The sequence below is a fragment of the Urocampus carinirostris genome, chromosome 9 (genome assembly GCF_059441175.1).
Source record: "Urocampus carinirostris isolate Australia breed hairy pipefish chromosome 9, RoL_Ucar_1.0, whole genome shotgun sequence".
NCBI lineage: Eukaryota > Metazoa > Chordata > Actinopteri > Syngnathiformes > Syngnathidae > Urocampus > Urocampus carinirostris.
The window spans coordinates 27161853-27182597 of record NC_142357.1 but is presented as its reverse complement, the minus strand read 5'-3'; the positions used below and the strand labels follow the sequence as shown (position 1 = coordinate 27182597).

At 38.3% G+C, this 20745-nt stretch overlaps 1 protein-coding gene across 2 annotated transcripts in view; it reads left to right on the top strand.

The window, feature by feature from the left end:
• Window positions 1–20745, top strand: part of plp1a (proteolipid protein 1a) — a 25983-nt gene extending 5238 nt beyond the window's left edge. The window contains exons 2-7 of one of the 2 annotated variants that reach the window (XM_088343409.1): window positions 2813–2999; window positions 5815–5971; window positions 7843–8011; window positions 12513–12586; window positions 12655–12720; window positions 20372–20745. In XM_088343409.1, coding sequence (XP_088199535.1) covers window positions 2813–2999; window positions 5815–5971; window positions 7843–8011; window positions 12513–12586; window positions 12655–12720; window positions 20372–20533 — 815 coding nt within the window. In that variant the 3' untranslated portion in view covers window positions 20534–20745. Of the gene's footprint in view, window positions 1–2812; window positions 3000–5814; window positions 5972–7842; window positions 8012–12512; window positions 12587–12654; window positions 12721–15315; window positions 20238–20371 lie in introns of those variants that run through there. The other variant, XM_088343411.1, reaches the window with a different exon arrangement.

The following is a 20745-nucleotide window of genomic DNA, read 5'->3' as shown; positions in this document are numbered from 1 at the left end:
CAATGCTGGATAAAAGAAATGAGAAAAGAAAAAAATAAATACAATTCAACATCGAGAAATAAAAAAGGTGGAAAAAGTAAAAAAACAAGAATTTAAACATTTTGAAAGACCAAACAAAAAAAAGAAAAGAAGGAAAAGTGAGAAAAAAAGCAAAAGAAAATAAGGAAAAAAAAGATATGAGGAAAAAAATACCAGGGATAACGGCAAAAAGAAGGGGGAAAGGGCAGGTTTTTGTGTACATGTGGCGCCAAAATAGCAGACAATGTCAATTTTCAGTCAATACATTTTAAAAGTTGATTTATTTTCTTGATTCGGGTCGAAGCTCCGATTTCTTGTTTGTGGTTGAGTCTCAAGTTAGACCAGTTGAGAAACCACCGTTCAATATGGTGGGCATTTCCCCAGTAGGTCATCCTGTATACAAAATCTTGCTGTTTTTGCATTTGCTTGCTTTCACACTGGTAAACTGATGACTTTTGGATCCTTTTGGCAGTCATGTGACCGCTCGCTTCTATTGCAATGTCTCCTCTGAAGGAAGTCAATGCTTGTGTGCAAGCATGGAGGTACCTCTGGCCTTTGTTTGCAGGACATTGGTGGCCCTTGTGCCTACGCCACCACGCCAAACAAAGGCTGTTGTCTCTGCAGTCACAAAAGCGAAGTGTTTGTCGGTCGGTTCAGCCTCCCCTTTTTCTCACAGTCTCCTCGTGAATGGAGTCGGGAATCGAACCAGGGTCGCGTCAGGCGCTCTGCCTTGACCACTGGGTCTATTCACACGACACTCTGAAAGGAAGCTTTAGAAATCGGAGGAAAGTTTGTATAGGGGCAGATGGCTTTTTAGATGCATTCATAATTAAAATTATTGAATGTACTTGTGGATAGAGCTTCCCCAAAGCTATCAACACACGAAACCATAGTTTTTGAACACAGTTTTAGGTGCAATATCCCGGTTGTGCATAGTTTTTATTTTAGTTGTGAATAATTTGTTTTTAATATGAATATTTTATATTTTTATTTTTATCATGTTTTATATTAGATTTGTTACAAACTGAATTGCCACCCTAATTTTGTTGTAGCAATACAATGATTATAAAGGTGATTCTGATGTCAACGTTTATGGAATAGTTTTGGGATTTTCACATTTAATGTAGTGGTGTTTCAATATATAATTTTTCTTAGGTCTCTCAGTCTACTAAAATGTTTCTGATAGTTTTAAAGACACTTTTTCTCCCTTTATAACGTTTACATTAAAAAAAAAGTGAAACATGCAAAATAAAATTGCCCAAAAATGGGAATACATGTTTTGTAAATAGTAATGACAAACTAATCTCTAATATAATTTATATTATGTTTTTCTTTTTTTTTTAATGAGAAAGACCAATAAGTTCCTGTGTATTACACCCATGGTCCGCAACCTTTTCTGTACCATGTACTGGTTTAATGTCTGATAATATTCTTGCAGCCCGGCCCAATAATATTCGTAATAACGAAAATACTAATAATGATAATCTACTGTGTATTCACTAGACCACTATTGATCTAGATGACATAAACCTACAATGTGGGACCTTGAGTAAAATTGTTGTGATGATGAGATCAAATCTAATGTCTTTCCTGTGCCATCTACAATCCTAGTGGCCTAGTGTTTAAGCTGAGGCACTCTCACCACTGCGATCCGGGTTTGATTCCTGGTACATCCATTGTTGACCAAATGTGGTCAGCAGTATTTGTCGACGATCAGTCATTGCTCAAATAGGGTAATTTATTACCGTAAAATCTCGCGCACCCAAACTTTTAATTTTTGGGGGGTAAAAAAAGAAAGCTTGTATCCACAAATTAATACAATGTAAACAAAAATAATGAAACTTTTTGTACAAGCAAAAATAATAAGGCAATTTTTTGGGGGCTTTCTGTCCTGCCTGGTCCCAGTCCGTGGCTCTCTGGTTTCATTATGCGGTTCTTGGTTCATGCCTTGTTTGTTGGGACACATTCATGAAAAACCTAGAAATATGATTTTTTTTTTTTTTAAAGGCAAATGATTTATTATGACACTTATTTGTCTAATAATGAATAACATGAGAGAAGTAATACAAATAAAATGAATCATATTACCAGTAGCTTATATCATATATTTTTGTTGTAATGTGTTCTGTTTTTCTATCAAGCTCTTGTTAAATAAAATGTAATCATTGCCTGGGGCACAGATTTTATTGGCTTGCTGATTTAGCTACCCCGATTTCCTGAATTTTGGAGTATCAGTTCTCTGCAGATTTGTCCTGAAATAAACCGCTATTTTCCACCAATCTCATCTTCCTACTCATTGGTCTGAGAAAGTCAGCCACTGTCTTCTTCAGCTAGGATGACACATTTGACTTCATTTTTAAGAAATTAAAACCGATAACCGTTTAATTGCTTAGCAGATATTGTTCAATGATTAAACTAGATACGAAAGTGTGGGCTAAATATTATTTGTAAAAAAATAGTAATTCATGGATTGTCTGGGAATTAACGAACGGTGCACCACAAGTATTGTTTCAATTAGTGCCGTATTGGTGTAATCCTAATTTATGTTTTTGCAATCAATTTCTTTTGAAGTTTCATTCATATCCCATGTGCTGTGGTGTATTTATATGACCAACAATAATAGAAAAATATATTTTTAGGCAATATGTGTCTTCTCCTCGATTTCATCAACATTGGGAGTTGGATATCATTACGCATTGAGTGCGACCAAAGTAAAAATATCTTTGACGTCTATAGTCGTCAATGGTATTTAATGTTCTCATATGTTTGACTTGTGTCATTTGTGTTGGGCCAGGTTGTTACGAGTGTTGTATGCGTTGCCTGGGCGGGATACCTTACTGCTCTCTGGTGGCCACGCTGCTCTGCTTCTCCGGAATTGCCCTTTTCTGCGGATGCGGACACCAAGCGCTAACCGAGACAGAAAGGCTCATCGAGACTTACTTTGCCCGGAACATGCAAGACTACATCACCCTTGCTTACATGTGAGCATTACGCGCGTGTTTGTTTGTTATATCATTGTCTGTATTGGGTGATTCTGTTTGGAGCAACATTTCATGTCTGCGTTTTTCTCTTACCCTGATTTTTCTCTAAAATCTGCAAAATGTTTATAAAAAGTACTTTAATTACTTACTTTAGGTGTTTGAATGATGAATTTGATCCTAAATAAAATTAATTTCATCCAATCGTTTGTATGGTGACACTTTAATTGTGTCTGCAGTGCAAGGAAATCAACTTTCTCAAGATGGGTAGCCCACAAAATTGTACAATATTTTTTTTCTTTAATAATTTGATAAAGTCCACTATACTTTTTTTCAGTCTGGAATTCTTCTTTTCCCTCGCCTTATCACTGATTAATCGGGTCGGCTCCCATACACCAATCTGCGACTGTGTACAGTAAATTATGTGACGATGGTTTTACCCAACCGATGTCGTTGGAAGTCCGTAGGAGACTAAACCCCTTATTTCCGAGCGCCAAGCAGGGTGGCAACGGTTACAAATGTTCTAAGTCTCTTCGGTATGATGACTCAGCCGAGGCGCGAACCAGGGACCTCCCAGTCAACTTAATCAGGCAATTAAATGTTATAAATCTATATAGTTACTTGCTATTTTGTTCAAATTCACCATGTGCAGGTAGTAATTATTCACCCTGTTATAATGTGTTCAAAAAAATCCAACACGATAGGGTTTATTTACCCGTTAGGTCTATGAACAAGATGTAATAGGGTCCTAACAGGGAGGGAAATTAGTCCGGGGAGTGATCATTTTAAAAATATGTATTAATGTACAGAATAGATGTATGTGTTTATGAACAAATAATTGTTCAAAAATAAGCTGTTTGTAAAATGTTTGTTAGGAAATGGTAGAATGGTAAACATTCAGAGACTATTTAATAAAAAAAGTTTGACCACTACGTATTTCTTAGTTTTAAACATATTAGTGATGTGATAAATGTATAAAAACATGAAACATAGGATATTTTTTTCAAAAAACAGGACACCAAAATGTTGCTCAAAAGAAAAAGAATTGTCTTATATTCCAGTGACATGCATTGAGGTTCATGTCCGGTGAGGCACAGTCGGATTTACAAATAAATGAATCTACATTTTACTTGTCATTTGATTGGCAAAGCAAGAAACTACTCCCTGCATCGCAATGTATAAACCAGGGTTTGGGAACCTTTTTGACTCTAAGAGCCATTAAAGCAAAATATTGAGATTGTTTTTTCAGTGAGAGACACACTCTATATTCTAAGACAAGATCAAACAAAGCCGTCAAATCTCCAGACAAAAGAATAATCTTCAGTACATTTTATTCCACTTTGTGACTTTTGTGGCCTTTCAAAACAGATGCATGTCTTGTGTCTACTCACAATACACACAGCAACTTGGGACAGAGAAGTTTACTTTGGGTTATGGGGAGGTGTACATTTTCTGTTTTCGCCATGGTGAAAAGCTGTGCCAGGAAATGTGTAGGCCATACGAGGCATGACGTATTGTGCGCAAGAAATATTTGTGTAGGGGGATTACCTCATGTGCAGTCCCTTCTCAAGGTTTCTTAATTTTCCTCATGTTGAAGTTTTTGAGTTTTTCCGTGCCCTCGTGTAGGTTTTAAATCAGGGGATGGTGTCATAATAGCCTGTGGTTTGCAAAAATCTGTGGTCTGTGCAGCCCTTTGGGACTCTTTGTGATTAAGGGTTATACAAATAAACGTGACTTGACTTTTAATTGTGGAGGGTTTTTTGTCAACCGGGTCTTAAATTTGATTTCAAAGGCATATAAAAAGTATTAAATTTTCTTGAATTTAACTTTCTTAGAGCTGTAGGAACCCTGCACAGTTAAATCTTGTCAGTTTAGATAGTGAGGTTCATATCATTTTCGTTGTTAATAATGGTTTCAAAACAAAGTGCGAACAGAATTCTTCCGTAAAAATGTGGTAATGACAGCACTGCTGATGCTAGCTGTAGACAAATGGTGTTGCACCCCTGGCCTAAATGTGTTAAAATTATTTGTTTGTATCTTAGGGTAATGTACTAATGAAAAAACTACATCCGGTTCACGAGTCCTTACTTCCTGAACAATTCTATGAACTGTAGCTTGTAAAAAATATATAATTGTTGTACCTTAACGTATAAATGACTTTTTTGCACTGCTTCTTTTGAATGAAAGCAAAGTTTGGTAATACTCCATTATGAAAAAGTCCATGCAACAGGCAAATAATTAGAGGACGGCTTGACTTGATGTTAGTTTGCTGCTAATTCAATTTTTCTGGGGCTGAATTGTGTAGTGAAAACACATCGTGGTTTCGCTATAGCGTGCCTCACCCTGCATCTGCAGACACTTTGCACAGTATTATGTATCTTTCTAATTCTATTCGTAGTATTCATTATGTGAAAATTCAGCAATTTAGTAAAAAGTAATCCCAAAAGGTTGAAATTAAACGAGAACTGACTTTAAAAGAGCTGTATGGAATTTGGAACTTTTTACCCGCTGTCGCCATCGCCTGGCTTGTGTCATCATTGCATCTTGCATGCTGAGCATGCAAGTACGTGCATTTCTCAGGCACGCTCAACTAATCTTTTCCTTTTTATCTGTCTTGGGGTTTGGGTTGGCGTTTGGACTGTACTAAAACAGGCCTTTTATTTCACCATTCCCTGCTCCACTAATAAATAGAAACAAAAGAAAAGCACATGAACAAGCATGAAATCACTGAAAGCACAGCCTCAGCTGCCTCCCCTGACTGCATGTCACAGGTATATTGCAAGCCTGAATCATAATCATAACCTTTCTCATTTTACAGCATTCAGTATTTCCAGTACTTCATTTACGGCCTGGCCTCATTTTTCTTCCTATACTGCATCATGCTGCTGGCCGAAGGCTTCTACACCACCAGCGTCGCCAAGCAAACCTTTGGGGAGTTCAGGAGCACCGCGTGTGGCCGCTGCCTCAGCTCCACGGTGAGGAAAAGCCCCCGCGGCAATGGCCAGCAACGGGGAAGATTGGAACCGGCTTAATACGTGCTGGTCCCCCCTGGGTTGAAAAATCCAAAGGCCCTTTAAAAGCCCTTCAGTATGAGATGAGGCTGCAAAACGAACGTGATAGATTTTTTCCAAGTCAGGGAAGGGAGACGTAAGATGAATACAGTGGCCCCTTCTACATATGAGCTACTTTAGTTACTGTATGAGAAATTCAAGATAGATGTTTTTCGAGCAAAATCTTGCCAGTCATACGAGAGAAAATCCAAATTAAGAGAGTTTCCATAACTTACCGCCAGCATCAGCACGTACCAGTTAGTACATGTGTTTTCGGCCATTCAGACCTGATCCTGTGCCCTTGTTTTTTCTTTTTTTTATCGTGCTCTCTTGCGCTCCCTCACTTCCCACCACCACACATACACCTGTGCCAACTTCCATAGTCAGTGCTCATAATAAAATTGCATTTTATTTCATGACTATCTCATCTATCTATATAATTTTTCATTACAATTTAAATGTGTTTTTAGTGATGAGAAAGATTTGGATTCGAGCAATTTTGGGTTAGTTGATTTTGGGAGGCCAGTAACGGATGAATTGATTTTCAGTTATTTATTTTGTGTAAAATTCGTTCGAGGTGTGAGGAATTCTAGATACAAGCTCTATTCAGGAAAGAATCTCAAAGTAACTGTTTTATCATCAATTCATCTTTTATATTCCTTTTAATTAGAAATTCTCAAAATCCTCAAAGGTCTCTTTTTCAAGTAGAAACAGAAGACCAATGTAAAATTGAATCAAAGTGTTATTGTCACAATTGAAGAGATAGCGTGTATCTTAGCGCCTCCTAGTGGTTAAAATGATATTGATTTGTTTATAAAATAAGCAAAATACATGAACTATCATATAACTGCATGTTTTAGAATAATCATCGGTCAATAAATGTGCATCTATTTTACCTGAGCTGCACCTAGAGGTATCTGACATAATTCTTATCTTGCTGCTACGTAACATATTTGTGCAATTATTGATCAGTTCATAATTTTCGCAGACTACAATTGCATAGCAATGGTAGCAATCTAGATAGCGGTGGAAAGAGCACCACAAATCCTTACCAACCAAGCCACATGGCACATGAATTAAATAGGAAAGGTTAATAGGTCTTATTATCCAAAAATGTTTAGTCACAGTACCAGATACAGATGTTAGATGAATGAGTAAACAGAAAGTGATTCAAAGTGGGTATACATTCCCGTTTCACTTTTTGAAACTAAGCATTGTAAGTGAATATGTGTGGCCATGCGTTTATATCTTAAAGGATGACTAAGTTACTTCCCACAGTGCCTTTATCTTTATTCAGTTCAGAATATGTCTGCCTTGTAAAGACTGCAACTTGGCGATACAATTTGGTATTTCAGTGGTCCCCAAACTTTTTTTGCACTACAGACGGGTTTAATGACTGAAAATATTCTCGCGGCCCTGCCCAAAAAACATCAACAATGTGGTTGACTAAAAATTAGTGCGATGATGACATATAACCTAATCCCCTTTCATGTTCCATTTGTATCCCTAGTATTTTAGCGGATAGGATCTGTTTCTCTCCCCACTTCGGTGTGGGTACAATTCCCATTGAATCCAATCTTTGCATCGTGATCAGCGATATATTTAGACTGATCAATCAATGCTCAAATATGGTACTAAACTTTATTGTAGTTTTTATTCTATGCCTCTAATAATACTTATAAGTATGCACCTTATAATCTGGTGCAACTTTTTATAGTGTGGAAAATATGGTAAATGTCTATCAATGGATTGGAAACGCACCAGGCGAATGATGTTCATTGTGCTTCCTCTCCCAGTTCATAGTGATGACATACGTGCTGGCGCTGCTGTGGCTTCTGGTTTTCGCCTTGTCCACTCTTCCTGTCTACTTTTTCTACAACATGGGGGCCACCTGTCGCACCATAGACCACCTGGCTGAGACCCCGGCCAGCATCAACCAGCTGTGTGTGGACGCGCGGCAATACAGTAAAGTCCTTTTTGAGATATTTGATCAAAAAGCGAAAATTGCTGCCGCGTGACTGGCCAACCTTGAGGCTTTGTGCACATATGCGTAATTAATGACTTAAGAACAAATATTTGATTACAGTAATATGTTTTCTACTGATACCAATTTTTTGTACGGGGCCAAGGCAAAAACAAGTGCTGATTGAGCTGACAAAAAATGCTAATAAGCCTTACATTGTATGCTAATGAGTTGCAACGCCTCCCCACTACTGTATGGTCATGACCTACTGTCTGGTCATACACTTTCAAACAGCTACCTGCTTTTTTAAATGATTTACAAGGGAGAGATTCATTTGCATATTTATACATTTTTTTAACCCCTCGAGACTGTTGAGAAACAAAACATGTCTTTAGGATGACACCAGTCATGTCACATATCATTGGAAAGCTTAAACTCTTGAGATTCAAGATATGATCTCATCTCTCATCTCATTAGCCGTATCGCTTATCCTCATTAGGGTCGCGGGGGGCTGGAGCCCATCCCAGCCATCTCCGGGCAGTGGGCAGGGAACACCCTCAACTGGTTGCCAGCCAATCGCAGGGCACACAGGGACAGACAACTCATTCGCTCATTCACACCTAGGGACAATTTGGACCGGCCAATTCACCTGAAATGTGTGTTTTTGGAATGTGGGAGGAAACCGGAGTGCCCGGAGGAAACCCACGCAAGCACGGGGAAAACATACAAACTCCGCACAGGAAGTCTGGAGCTGGATTTGAACCCACGCAGGAGGTTCCCATGACATGAACTGTGTCGCACAAGCGCTAACCACTGCGCCCCGCGACCCTACTGAGGATAAGCGGTGGAGCTGATGAGATGAGATATGATGTTTTCAAAATGTACTTGTCAGAGAAACATCATGATATGTCTGAAACAAGATACCTGAAAACTATAAAGCCAGTTTACTGTATGTACAATTAACGTGCTCTGATATTCAGTTGATTGCACGATTCTCAACAAACATGGTCTTGTTACAGTCCAGTAAATCCAACTATGTAAAATATTTATTCAAAACACACGATGATGCCGACAGATAAGCAAAAAGCAGCATTTAGAGATCCTTGTTGTAATCCGTTAGTTTCGCTCCATTATTCCATTTTAAAAGTAAACAAACTCTGAGATGATTTCCAATATGGGTGTTTGCCTCTGACCTTTCAATTTGCAAAACTCTCAACCAATTGTAAGCTTTTTTTCACGCTTCTTAGCCTGTGATAGCCAATAAGGGCCTTTTTTGAAAAAAGCATGACGCATAACTTTGGCCCCGATTATCATCAGCCACTAGTGCCCAATTCTAATAATGATTAACACATTGGTTAGCCAATGAAATTCACAATAGAAATTGATGAATATTTTTAATGCGAATTCAAACCACAGCTGAAAATAAATGTGTGTAATGCAACTCGGGATCCATTTTTACGTGCGATTATCCCGTGCAAGTGTGCACTGTCAGTGATTGACTTCTGGAAAGATAAGTCAGACATTTACTTTTTCCAAATGTCTAAAAATTTGCCAAAGTCAAAAAGTTGCAGAGGTTTTAGAGCTGTAAACTGGTAGTCTCCAAATGGCCACTTTTGGAAACGCCGTGACTTACTGTTTCAGATCGTGATCAAATTTTACCTAGGACAAGATAAGGCTTAATGCTATTATCTCAGCTGTTTTCTAGCTAAGATTCCAATTCTCCATACACTGTTCTGCAGGCACTTGATTACAAAAATAAATTCAGGCAAGAATAAAAACGTTCCATTTCTGTGTGTACCAACTTAGATTACTCAATGTCAGTAGCACTTGCAGTGATTATTTCAGTTTGGGACAAGACTTCTGAGTTTGACCTTTCAAAATAGTCCGGACTTTACAAACGGTTCTAGAACAGGATTCAGTTTTCTTTGGGTATGTCTTGGATTGGGATTTTAGGCGAATTTTACAAGATTGTTAAGGGGTTAAAGGTGGAGTGCATTGTTTAAGGTGTCCATAAAAAAGTCAAAAGATAAGTATTTTTTTCTAATAAGTATGTGTTAACAATGCCCAACTGAGTTAAATTAGCCCTTTTGCTTTTTTCATGCCACTACGCCTATCTGCTTTTACCTCTTTGCAAAGCAGTTTGGGGCGTAACACATTTGGTAGGAGGAGATGAGTGCTGAGCAGTGATGTCATTTTGGTCGTTTTGGGGTTTCTATTTGTTAGTGTAGCATGAAAATGGTGAAAGTAAGAAGGTGCCTACTTCAAGTACAGTCCAAACGTCTACCCAAACCCCAAGAAAGATTATTCCAGCGCATCTAAGAATTGCATGTACTTGCATGCACATCTTAAACAAGCCTAAAGATGCTGTAATGATGATATATGCCAGGAGATGGAGGCCGCTTGTAAAAAAGTCCCAAATTTCGTTCAGGTCCTTTTTATATCCGGGAATAAAACCAACAACAGTTGAGTTTTACGATACAAAACAACTGATTAGCTAGGAAATTGTCATTAATTCCTGCAGTTTCAGGGAAAAAATTATATTCGTATTTAAAGTCGTACCTTTGCCCCACTGAAAAAATGGGATTGATCATCTTTGAAATATCAGAAATTGAAGTATATTGTAAACCAGGAATGGGCAAATGTTTTGCTTCATAATGGCCATTGAGTAGTCATTCATTTCTTTTTATTCATTAATAACTTTTGGGGTGGACAATGCACACTCTGCAAAGGCTCTTTTTAAAAAGTCACCTGAACAGTTTTGAAAGAGTTTTGCTAACTTCCCTGCTGGTGTGTTATAAACCACAAGTAAATATAGCCTCCTTTCATTTACAGCAATCGCTCAAAAGCAGGGTGTTCTTTTTTGATCATATTTCTTTCTATGGAGCGCAGACGCCAATACGCTTTGGACTCGGGCCCATGTTGTTTACGAGTATCTTCCAGCGCGCTTCAAATAATAAATCATGTAAGTCCTAAGGGCCCCCGATTGATTAGAGCGCCCCGTCGTTAACAGGGCTGCTGCTATGGAATGCCGTTCCAGGAAAGTCTTACGGGATAACCTTATTTTCTTTTGATTTTTTTGTTATTAATCCAATACCGGGAAATATTAAGAGTACAGGTTTATTGATTTAACTTTATGATGTTTTGTGCGAATGACTCGATGTTTTGTTTTTTTTCTCAATTTTTGGCATTTTTGTTAATCAAAAAACTATCACGGACAGATGGAGTGAATTGCACAGCATGAGCAAAAACGGTATTTGGGTTAAAATTGAATCCCCCACTTTTTGTTTGTCCAGCTTAGAATTGTTTTGTCCTGGTAAAATCAGTTTATTGTTGGTATAATTTCAGATCCAGCATTTAAGAGTGCATACAATGTTGCTTTTCTAAACTCTTTTTTTTTTTAAGTATAAAAAAAGACCCCTGCATATTTCATATTTCACTTAATTTTTTTCTCATCAACCCAATAATGGGAAAAATATAGATTATGAATTAACATAGCTCTATTGATTAAATTTGGATTTGTTTTGTACGAACGACTGAACGCTTTGTTATGGTTTCCTTTTCATTTGTCTTTGCTTTTTCGTGTTTTGTTTTTTTGTCTCAGACAAAAAGAAAAAATCTCGAATAAATTAAGTGAATTGCACAGCATGAGCAAATGCATTTGGGCGTTGTTTTTAACTAGGAAAAAACTATTTTTGCAGATAATTGAGCCCAGAACCTTTTAAAAACAATTACTAAGCCACTCCGTTTTGAGTTAATTTAACCTGAAGTAAATGATCCAGCTTTGGTTTGTAAAATGACACCATTTAGTAAAATTGACTTAAGTTAATAGGTTGGTGGAATTTCCGAACCAACATTTAGGATTGCATACAGTGTCGCTTTTCTTAACCTTTTTTTTCCTATTTAAAAAGATAAACACAACATTTGGTGTATTTTGGTGTTAGCTTAGGAGGTAGAGCTTCGTCTTGGGATCAAGAGGCCGCAGGTTCGATATCCCGGCTCCTCCGTGTTATATGTTGAACTGTCCTTGGGCAAGACACTGAATCCCTCATGCCCCCGATAAGCAGGTAGTTGCCTTGCATGACTGACGCTGCTATCAGTGTGTGAATGGGTAAGTGTGAAGCACATTGTAAAGCACTTTGGTAGTTCTTCATAAACTTGAAAAGGGCTGCATAAATGTAGACCATTTACATTAATTTACATCTTTTTTACACATAAGAAATCTTGAGGGGAAGACAAAAAATACCTAAATAAATGTTTTGAATAGTAAAACACAAATTATAAATATTGGAGGAGGGGTAATCAGTGCCATTTCATAAGGTGAAATTAGTAAAAGAAGTTTCAATTTGTAAAGTGCAGTCTAAAACCCCAAACGTTTGACCCGCATCGGATTGGATTCTGATCCAACAGTTTTTACTGTGTGATGTCAAAACAAACGCGCCTCAAATAGTAAATCAGCCGAGTTCTTAACGCACCCAATTGATTAGAGCGCTCCGTTGTCAACAGGGCTGCTGCCGTGGGATGCCGTTCCAGGAAAAGCTTGCGGGATCACCTTGGCCACCATTTGCAAGACCAGAGAGGTAAGTCAGGCTGAAAAATTGCTTATGACGCGTTGCGTACTTGGCTAACTCGAATCGTCTTCGATCAGTACCTGATAACCTACGATCTCTACATCGCCGCCTTCATTGGTGCGGGAATCACTCTCATGGCTTTGGTGAGTGGTTATTTGCTTTAAAGGACTATTGTTGAAAATGCGTAATTATTTCCAGTTACTAGTTACTTAATATAACAAGTCCCTTAGTTACACCTCAGATTACTGACACCAAAAAGTAGCGTATTACTTTCAAAGTAACTACCCAGTTACAAATTACCATACATTCTTGCATAGAAACGGACCCTTAAAACTAAAATAGCCACAAGATAAAATAAATGGAAGAGAACGCTACGTACAAAATGACAAAGTCAAAATGATCTGCCCACCACAAACTAATAAGGATTCAAGATCAGTCTAGCTTTTAAAGAAGCGTTCTAATTAGTGGAATTGAATGATCGCAGCATTTCTAAATGCACACTCAAATAATCAATACATTCAATCAAATTAAAAATATCTAGTACAATAGTAAATACCACAAATCGATTCTAGCCAGAATTTTGTTGTTAATGGGGGGACCAGAACCACCCACGAAAAGTATTATCCCACCTTTATAAAAGCCCCAAAGGGTTAAACTTACCTCAAAAGCGATTCAGAGAGCGGCTGGCTAGCTACATGTTAGCATCGCTTGTCCTCAACTGAGCCAGAGCGGTGATTAAAATAACTCCGTCAAAAATGTTGGGGTTTGCAACAAATTATAGCACTAAATCATCCGTCTCATGGCTAATGGACCTGGCGTTGGCAGAATACAGCGGTGGCTTAACAGAGTTGGAGCCTCGCTATTGCTTTCCAGACGCAATAACAATCCACGCAGCGCCCGCTGGTGATCACGATTTTGTTGCGCTCTTCTGACTTTCCTCAGAGTCCGATTTAATTGATGAGTTTATTTTCAATGTATTGAGCCGCTAGAAGCTAGCAGTCTATATGCTTCCCAGTTTGTTTAGCCGCTGTTTGACACAGACACACCTGCCTATCACAGTCGCACACACAGACGGTCCACCCACCCAACACAGAACGCCTTCCCTAATCCGTCTGCTGTCTAACAGAACACAATGCACGATATAATGATATCACTGACAATAATGACAAAATCGGTTCAATTCAAAATCCGCAAAGGAGAGAACCAGGAATAATCATAGCTCGAATTGGTTAGGGATCTCTGTATCACATTTTATTTATACTCTTAATCATTAAATACTTAACAGGATAAGCAAAAAAGGAAAACTTATAGTTGTGATAAATTACACCTTCCATCGACAAAATTTGTAGTTCTCCAATTTGCTATTGCTGCTAGGCAATATTGATGTTTATGCTGAAGTGCTGCAATTTACTAATAGAACTCATAAAAAACACAATGCACTGAATACTTTCCCGTGATCTACCAGTACTACCTCAGTGATCCACTGGTAGATTGTGATCTACTTAATGAGCACCCATGGTGAACACGAACCTGTGGAAGCAGTGAACCCTTAATAATTCTTGATTTTCCCATTGGTCTGTTGTTCCTTTATATTCCACGCTGCCTGTCCACACGTTGTGTAACGTTTGCCACTGGTGACACACAACCAAATATGTGCATAAAGACTGACCCCATAGAGTATGTTATTTTATAGTTATTAATTTGGCTTGGATGCAAGTCTATATGGTAGAGAGAATATCTCTATGAGAGGAAATTCAGTGTCCTCATAATTAAGACGACATCACTATTACTGTATTCAGTTGGACATAAATGTGACACGGCCACCCTTCAAATTCTGTTGTTGGCAGATCAATAATTCTATGTGACATTGTGAAAGATGAAGGCATTCCAGTTATCGCTAGTTCCCTCCTTCACGGTAATTTTTAAAAAATAAAAATTTCAAAAATCCTCAATGTTTCCCGCACCACCGAGTAATGTTTCAACCTCCAAGATTTAAGCTGATTGGCTAGCACCTCTTGATCTAAAATCTCTGATGGTTTTTGGCTAATTCATACCATAGCATCTTTCATACTGTACTGTGACAGGACACCTGCTCTGCGTTGCATCTTGCTAAGAATGGTTTGTGTCCGGCACATGCACTAAACCATGCATTTTTCTCTCTTCTCTCCCCTTTATCTCTCTGCCAGTACACTTTAATAAGGGGCACCCCAAAAAATATTGACTAATATAAAAAAAATACTTACCGTTTAAAATCAAACCATCTTCAATTGTTCCATCTCTCTCTCTCACTCACTCAGTCGGTAAGGCAGGCCAAAACAAGGTGCGACGTTACTTGGCGGATTTTTACTTTTCACGGGTGGTTCTGGTACCCATTAACTGCAAAAACTGAGGGATCTCTGCAGATGTTTTGCGTTTAATGAGTGCCAGTATAACGCAGTAACCCACCATGTAGTTACGACAGTAGATTAACAAAATGTACTATTGATGTGTTACACTACTCTTTACAGAGAACGATAACTGCCCTTCTAGAACGTGTTAGTCTCAACACTGTTGTCTGCTCCCCCCTTCCGAGCTGACATAAACATCATGCTAATGGATTTACAAGAAAGGCAAAGAAATCCCATTAAAGTCCCATTATATAACGTTTTACACAGGAAGGATCAAATCATTGTCATGTTTTTCTTTCTGCCGGCTTCTAATGAGCCATATTCTCCTTGTCTGTTATTCTTTTCTTCCAGCTGACCTATACTGTGTCCACCACCTATAACTTTGCCGTGCTGCGCTATCTGGGGCGGAAGGGCATAGGTGCACGGTGTTAGCTCTGCCGCGCCACTTCTCGTCTGCGTGCTTTGGGATTACGAGGCAACACAACCTTTGTTTTCTTTTTTTGCACTCGGGCCTCTCTGCACAACTTTTTGGGTGTGGTTACGGAAACTGACGTTTATACTTTTGTTTTTTCTGTATCACGTTATGTTTGACTTTTTATGAGGGTTGCGACAGTTGCCAGGTGACTGGACTACTGTTTTATTTTGACTGTTACTTGCTTGAGGATGCACGCCAGAAGAGTTGGTTAAAAAAAGGGGCGGGATCATTTAAACTTTTGGGTTATAGCGGATCGAAGGTATACATTTGCGTATAACAGGAAATGCATCAAGAAGTTAGTGTGGACGGGGGAACCTTCAGTTAAATTATATTCATAGTGGGCCACCAAACAGAAATTGACTGAGCCACTTGGGTGAATTGTACCCAACGTTGGGTTCAGTAAAACAACCAAATTTTTTAATGAATTGAAAGTTCAACCAAAAAAAGAACATGGACCAGGAATTTGGGTTTTTTTTGTGTTTGTTTTTCAATGGTCATGCTTTTCTTCTTTTGTCTATTTTGGGTTTTCCTTTTTTTAAATTTTTTGATTATTAACCCAATACTATAGATTACTTATGTTTTTTGATTGAGCATTGTGTTGTTGTTGTTTTGTTTTTGTTTTTTAACAGAACAACCCAATTTCTCATACATGCAGTGAACTATCCAGAATGAAAGGATAAAATGCATTTTGGGTTGTGTTTTTAACTAGAAATACCTACTGGTAATTTTGCCTAAAGTTGAGCCCAAATTTGGGTTTTTCTACAAAACCAGAAAGTTTTGAGTAAATTCAACCCAGAGTAAATGATACAGCTTTGGGTTGCTTTGTCAAAAACTGACCCATATAATTGGGTCATATTGACTCAAACTAATGAAGTGGTAGAATTTCCAACCCAGCATTTAAAGGTGCATACTCGGTTGCTTTTTGAAACTTTTTTAACGCTATAAAAACTTTTAATTTTTCTTGTTTCCAATCTTATGTAGATTATAGATTGCCATTTGTCATCAACTAAATAATAATATTCTTGTCATTTTTTTTGTTTGTTTTGTTAGCAAACCAATCCAATCTTTGATAAATTAATATGTACCGCATGATCAAATGCATCTTAGCTTTTGTTTTCAACCAGAAAAAAATTTATTTGGAGCCAAAATTGAGCCCCTCATTTTCTATGCATTTCATTTTGTTTCCTCAAACGACTCAGTTTTTAATATATTCAACCCAAGGTGAAAGATCCAACTTTGGGTTGCTCTGTTGTCCAAAATGACCCATATAATTGGATAAGATTTACTAGTGGGTTTGTAGAATTTCTGACAACGCGTTTTATGGTGCATTCAGTGTTGCTTTTCAAAACCATGTTTTTGACCGTTTTTTAAAAATAAACTTTTGTATTTATAACCCAAAGTTTTTGAGAGGACAAAAACTAGCTAAATATAATTTTAAATAAAACGTGCATTTTAAATATTCACGGAGGTGGGAAATCTGAGCCTCATTTTGATGTTAAAATTAGAAATCCAGGTTTGAAGATAGGCCAAAAAGTTGGGTCAAATGAGTAACCCGGAAAGTTTAACCCACGTTGGGTTACTTTTTATCCAACAGTTTTTACCATGTGATGTCAAAACAAACACATTTTTGCTTCCCAAATGTCTTGTACGGGCTCAAAAAGCAGTAATAAATTAGCATTGACGAGAAAGCCAATTTGCAATCTGTGCAGTGGACAATGGGGATTATGTGTAACCTTGGCTACCGTCCCTCACATCTGGTCGTCATGGCGGCGGGCTTGACGGCTGACCTCGGGACTTTTCTCACGAGTCGCCTCCACAAAAGAGCGAGATCATTTTGATCCAGCAGCCAATGGCAAGTCTGTTTGGGAGCCAGCTGCAAAGCGGCTCTTGAACGCGGGGGTCATGTGTCGAGGGTCCCGTTTTGTAAAGCCTCAATGGGAATCGAGCGTGTTCTCCACCTCCCAAGACTGTATAAAACTAGGGATTATTTTAGATAAAACAGGTTTCTTCTACATCATGGTGAAAAGTAACCACACTGCACCATTTTTCTCTTTTTCTTGTCGAGCCTTTTACAATTCCCTAATAGTTACTTTTCTCAAGAACCCACAGACGGTAAACTCTTAAAGATAAGCCAATATATTTTGGCTCACTTTTAGGTATTCATGAAAAAATATATATCATTTACCAGATGTTTGACCAATTAATTAGATTCCGATATTCGTGATGGTCATATTTTGATCCAACACAAATGTTTGGCCATGTTTTGTCATTATATCTTCTGTTAATGAGCCAGAATTAAATGGATTTAGACTATTTTTTAATCCTAAATGTTTATTAAAGGGACATTGTTTATTATTTAGGGCCTCCTAGCAGTAAAAATAAAAAGTAATTCATTGAAAAAAAATCCTGATTTGAAAAAATGTTAAAATGCATATATCATCATATAAACATGCATGTTTTAGATACTCAAGAAATGGGTATTTTTTACATAATGAGGCTCATTTTGAAGAAGCTGACAAAATCAGGGTTCCAGAAAATCCTTAAGTCTTCAAAGGCACAGAATTCATTATTCTAAAAATAAGGCCTTCATTGGCATTAAAATGTCTAAAATCAAATTTTTGAAAAACGTGAACACATTGAAAAGATTTTATATATATTAGACCTAAAAAGATTTGGGAACATTTATCAAATTTTCGTAAATTCACCGATTTACTTTAGTGGCAACCTCGCATGACCACAACAACAGAACATTCAAAACGGTGATGGGGTTTCAGTCGGGCATTTCAAAGCAGAAGCATGTCTTAAGTCTACTCACAATACACATAGCAACTTTGGACAGAGAGGTTTGGTTTGGACAATGAATTGGCGCGATACATTGTGTGCAAGAAACATTTGTTGTTGTTTATTGTTTCAATGGTCTTGGTTGTTTTTTCTTTGTCAAACTGGTTTTGAATTTAATTTCAAAAGGCATTAGAAAAGTCTTGAATTTAACTTGCCCTAAACTGTAGGAACCCTGATAACTATCCACCATCTTTCTACTACGGGTGCCCCAAAAAACTAAAACTTTGTGAAAGGCTGGGCAAATCAGTTTGGTTTAGTCGATTTGAGTCTCCGTAATTTGTTATCATCCTTGTGCTCCGCATCCCTTGTTTACTCTTGCACTGTTTAATATAACACCTTGTGGTCAAATGATGCACAGTATTCTTTCATGATTAATCGATTAGTTGTTGTACTTATGTTATCAACTGACCTTAAAGAACAAATCCCTGATTACCAATTGCAGTGTCTGAAACTCATGACAAAAAGTTACCGGAAACCAGAGGCTGACAACTCTGAAAAGTTGCCTGCCCAGCCATAAAGTTGCCTGCCCCCGTGTTCACAACTTGAAACACAATAAGATGACTAATCGCAAAAAAAAAATTATTGTTGCAAAGTATTAAAGATTGATAATCAAAATATGTAACAGAACATCACTTTAACATTAAGTTTATTATAAATCTAGTTATAACATTCGTTGCACGTATATCGCTGTTTTCCATCTGACATCAGTATGTACCTGTATTAACTCATCTTCATTCATGCAATGTTTGCGTTGCGTCGTCTGCAACAAGCCATGTGAACTCCTCTTTCCACAATGCTTTTAATGTACGTTTACCTTTTGTAGCGTCATAAATTTTGTTAGCTTCTTTTGAATAATTCTTCCGGGGGTGAGGTTTTGGCTTGATTCCTAACCACTTTTCCATTTTTCTTGTGTTCTCTGTGCGCCTATTTTGGAAAATGATATGCAAATGAGGGCAGCACGGCAGCGCAGTGGTTAGCGCTTGTGCGGCACAGTTCATGTCATGGGAACCTGTCGTGGGTTCAAATCCAGCTCCAGACTTCCTGTGCGGAGTTTGTATGTTCTCCCCGTGCTTGCGTGGGTTTCCTCCGGGCACTCCGGTTTCCTCCCACGTTCCAAAAACATGCATTTCAGGTGAATTGGCCGGTCCAAATTGTCCCTAGGTGTGAATGAGCGAGTGAGTTGTCTGTCCCCGTGTGCCCTGCGATTGGCTGGCAACCAGTTCAGGGTGTCCCCTGCCCACTGCCCGGAGATGGCTGGGATGGGCTCCAGCCCCCCCGCGACCCTAATGAGGATAAGCGGTACGGCTGATGAGATGAGATATGCAAATGCACGACCTTCTAACGCTCGGGAGAGTTATTCGATGCAGGCTTCTGATTGGCTGCGGGTAATGCAAATTCCCAAACCGAACGAAGATTTCAAAATCGGAATAAAGCAAACGTTTGATTTGGAAAAAAAATATTTATATATATATATATATATATATATTTTTTTTTTGTCTTGAAAAAGTTGTCGGCCACCCGGGCGGAGACGTTTTGTAAGTTGTACGCCAGACGTAAAAGATGCAGGCCTCGGGCGTCCGGTCAGACGTTATTTCAGACACTGCCAATTGTCCTCATCATTCTCATTGGTTACATACTACTAAAATGCATTGATTATAAAGCTCTAATGGACAAACATTAAAAAAGAGAAATTTCCTGTTACGAAATGGAAGTATTTTTCCTTGGTTGAGGTCATTTTAATTAGCATTTATTTCATTCTCAAGGGATTTTGTCGTAGTTATTGTATAACACTTGAAACTTACTTAAGCTTACTAATGTTTAGTGTTTTTGTAAACTAGAAACAGCTGTTTATTATGTCTTGTTGAAATGTAGCTGTTAGTCAAGCATTTGGCAGTTGGATTCTGTTTTTTCTGCTGCTGGTTTTTGATAATAAAAGAAGAACGTTGCTGTTTTTGCATAGAGTGCTTGTTCGATTGATTTTTCCTCCCGCAGAAACGTTCCATCCTCAGGCACGTGAAACATCGCAGGATGGCGCAAGTGCCGTGTTTTTTTCCTCTCTTCCTTTTTGTATTCTCTACCATTTGTCCTCAGGTGCACTCTGCCATGCAGCTGGCGATGAACCAGGAGAGTGTGAGAAAGATGAGGCGCAGGGCCAAGCGGCAAGGTCACGACCTGTACGGACAGCTGCTTCGAGATCGCGGCGGGACGCCGCAATCTCCTTACCCTGCAAATTTATCGGACTGCTCCTCCTGACTTTTATTTTTTGGGATTCGGTACGATTGCCGATTGTGAGTCCCTTCGTAATCATGTATTTACGCAGGAGAATGGCTTATTTGTGTTTCGTTTACGAGCTAGATGACCCTCGTCACTTGGTTGTTAAGTCGGAACTGAGCCGATACATCAGTATTTTGATTTACTGTTGTTTCCATTGCCTATTGTTCTGTGTCTTCACAATATAACTTGTG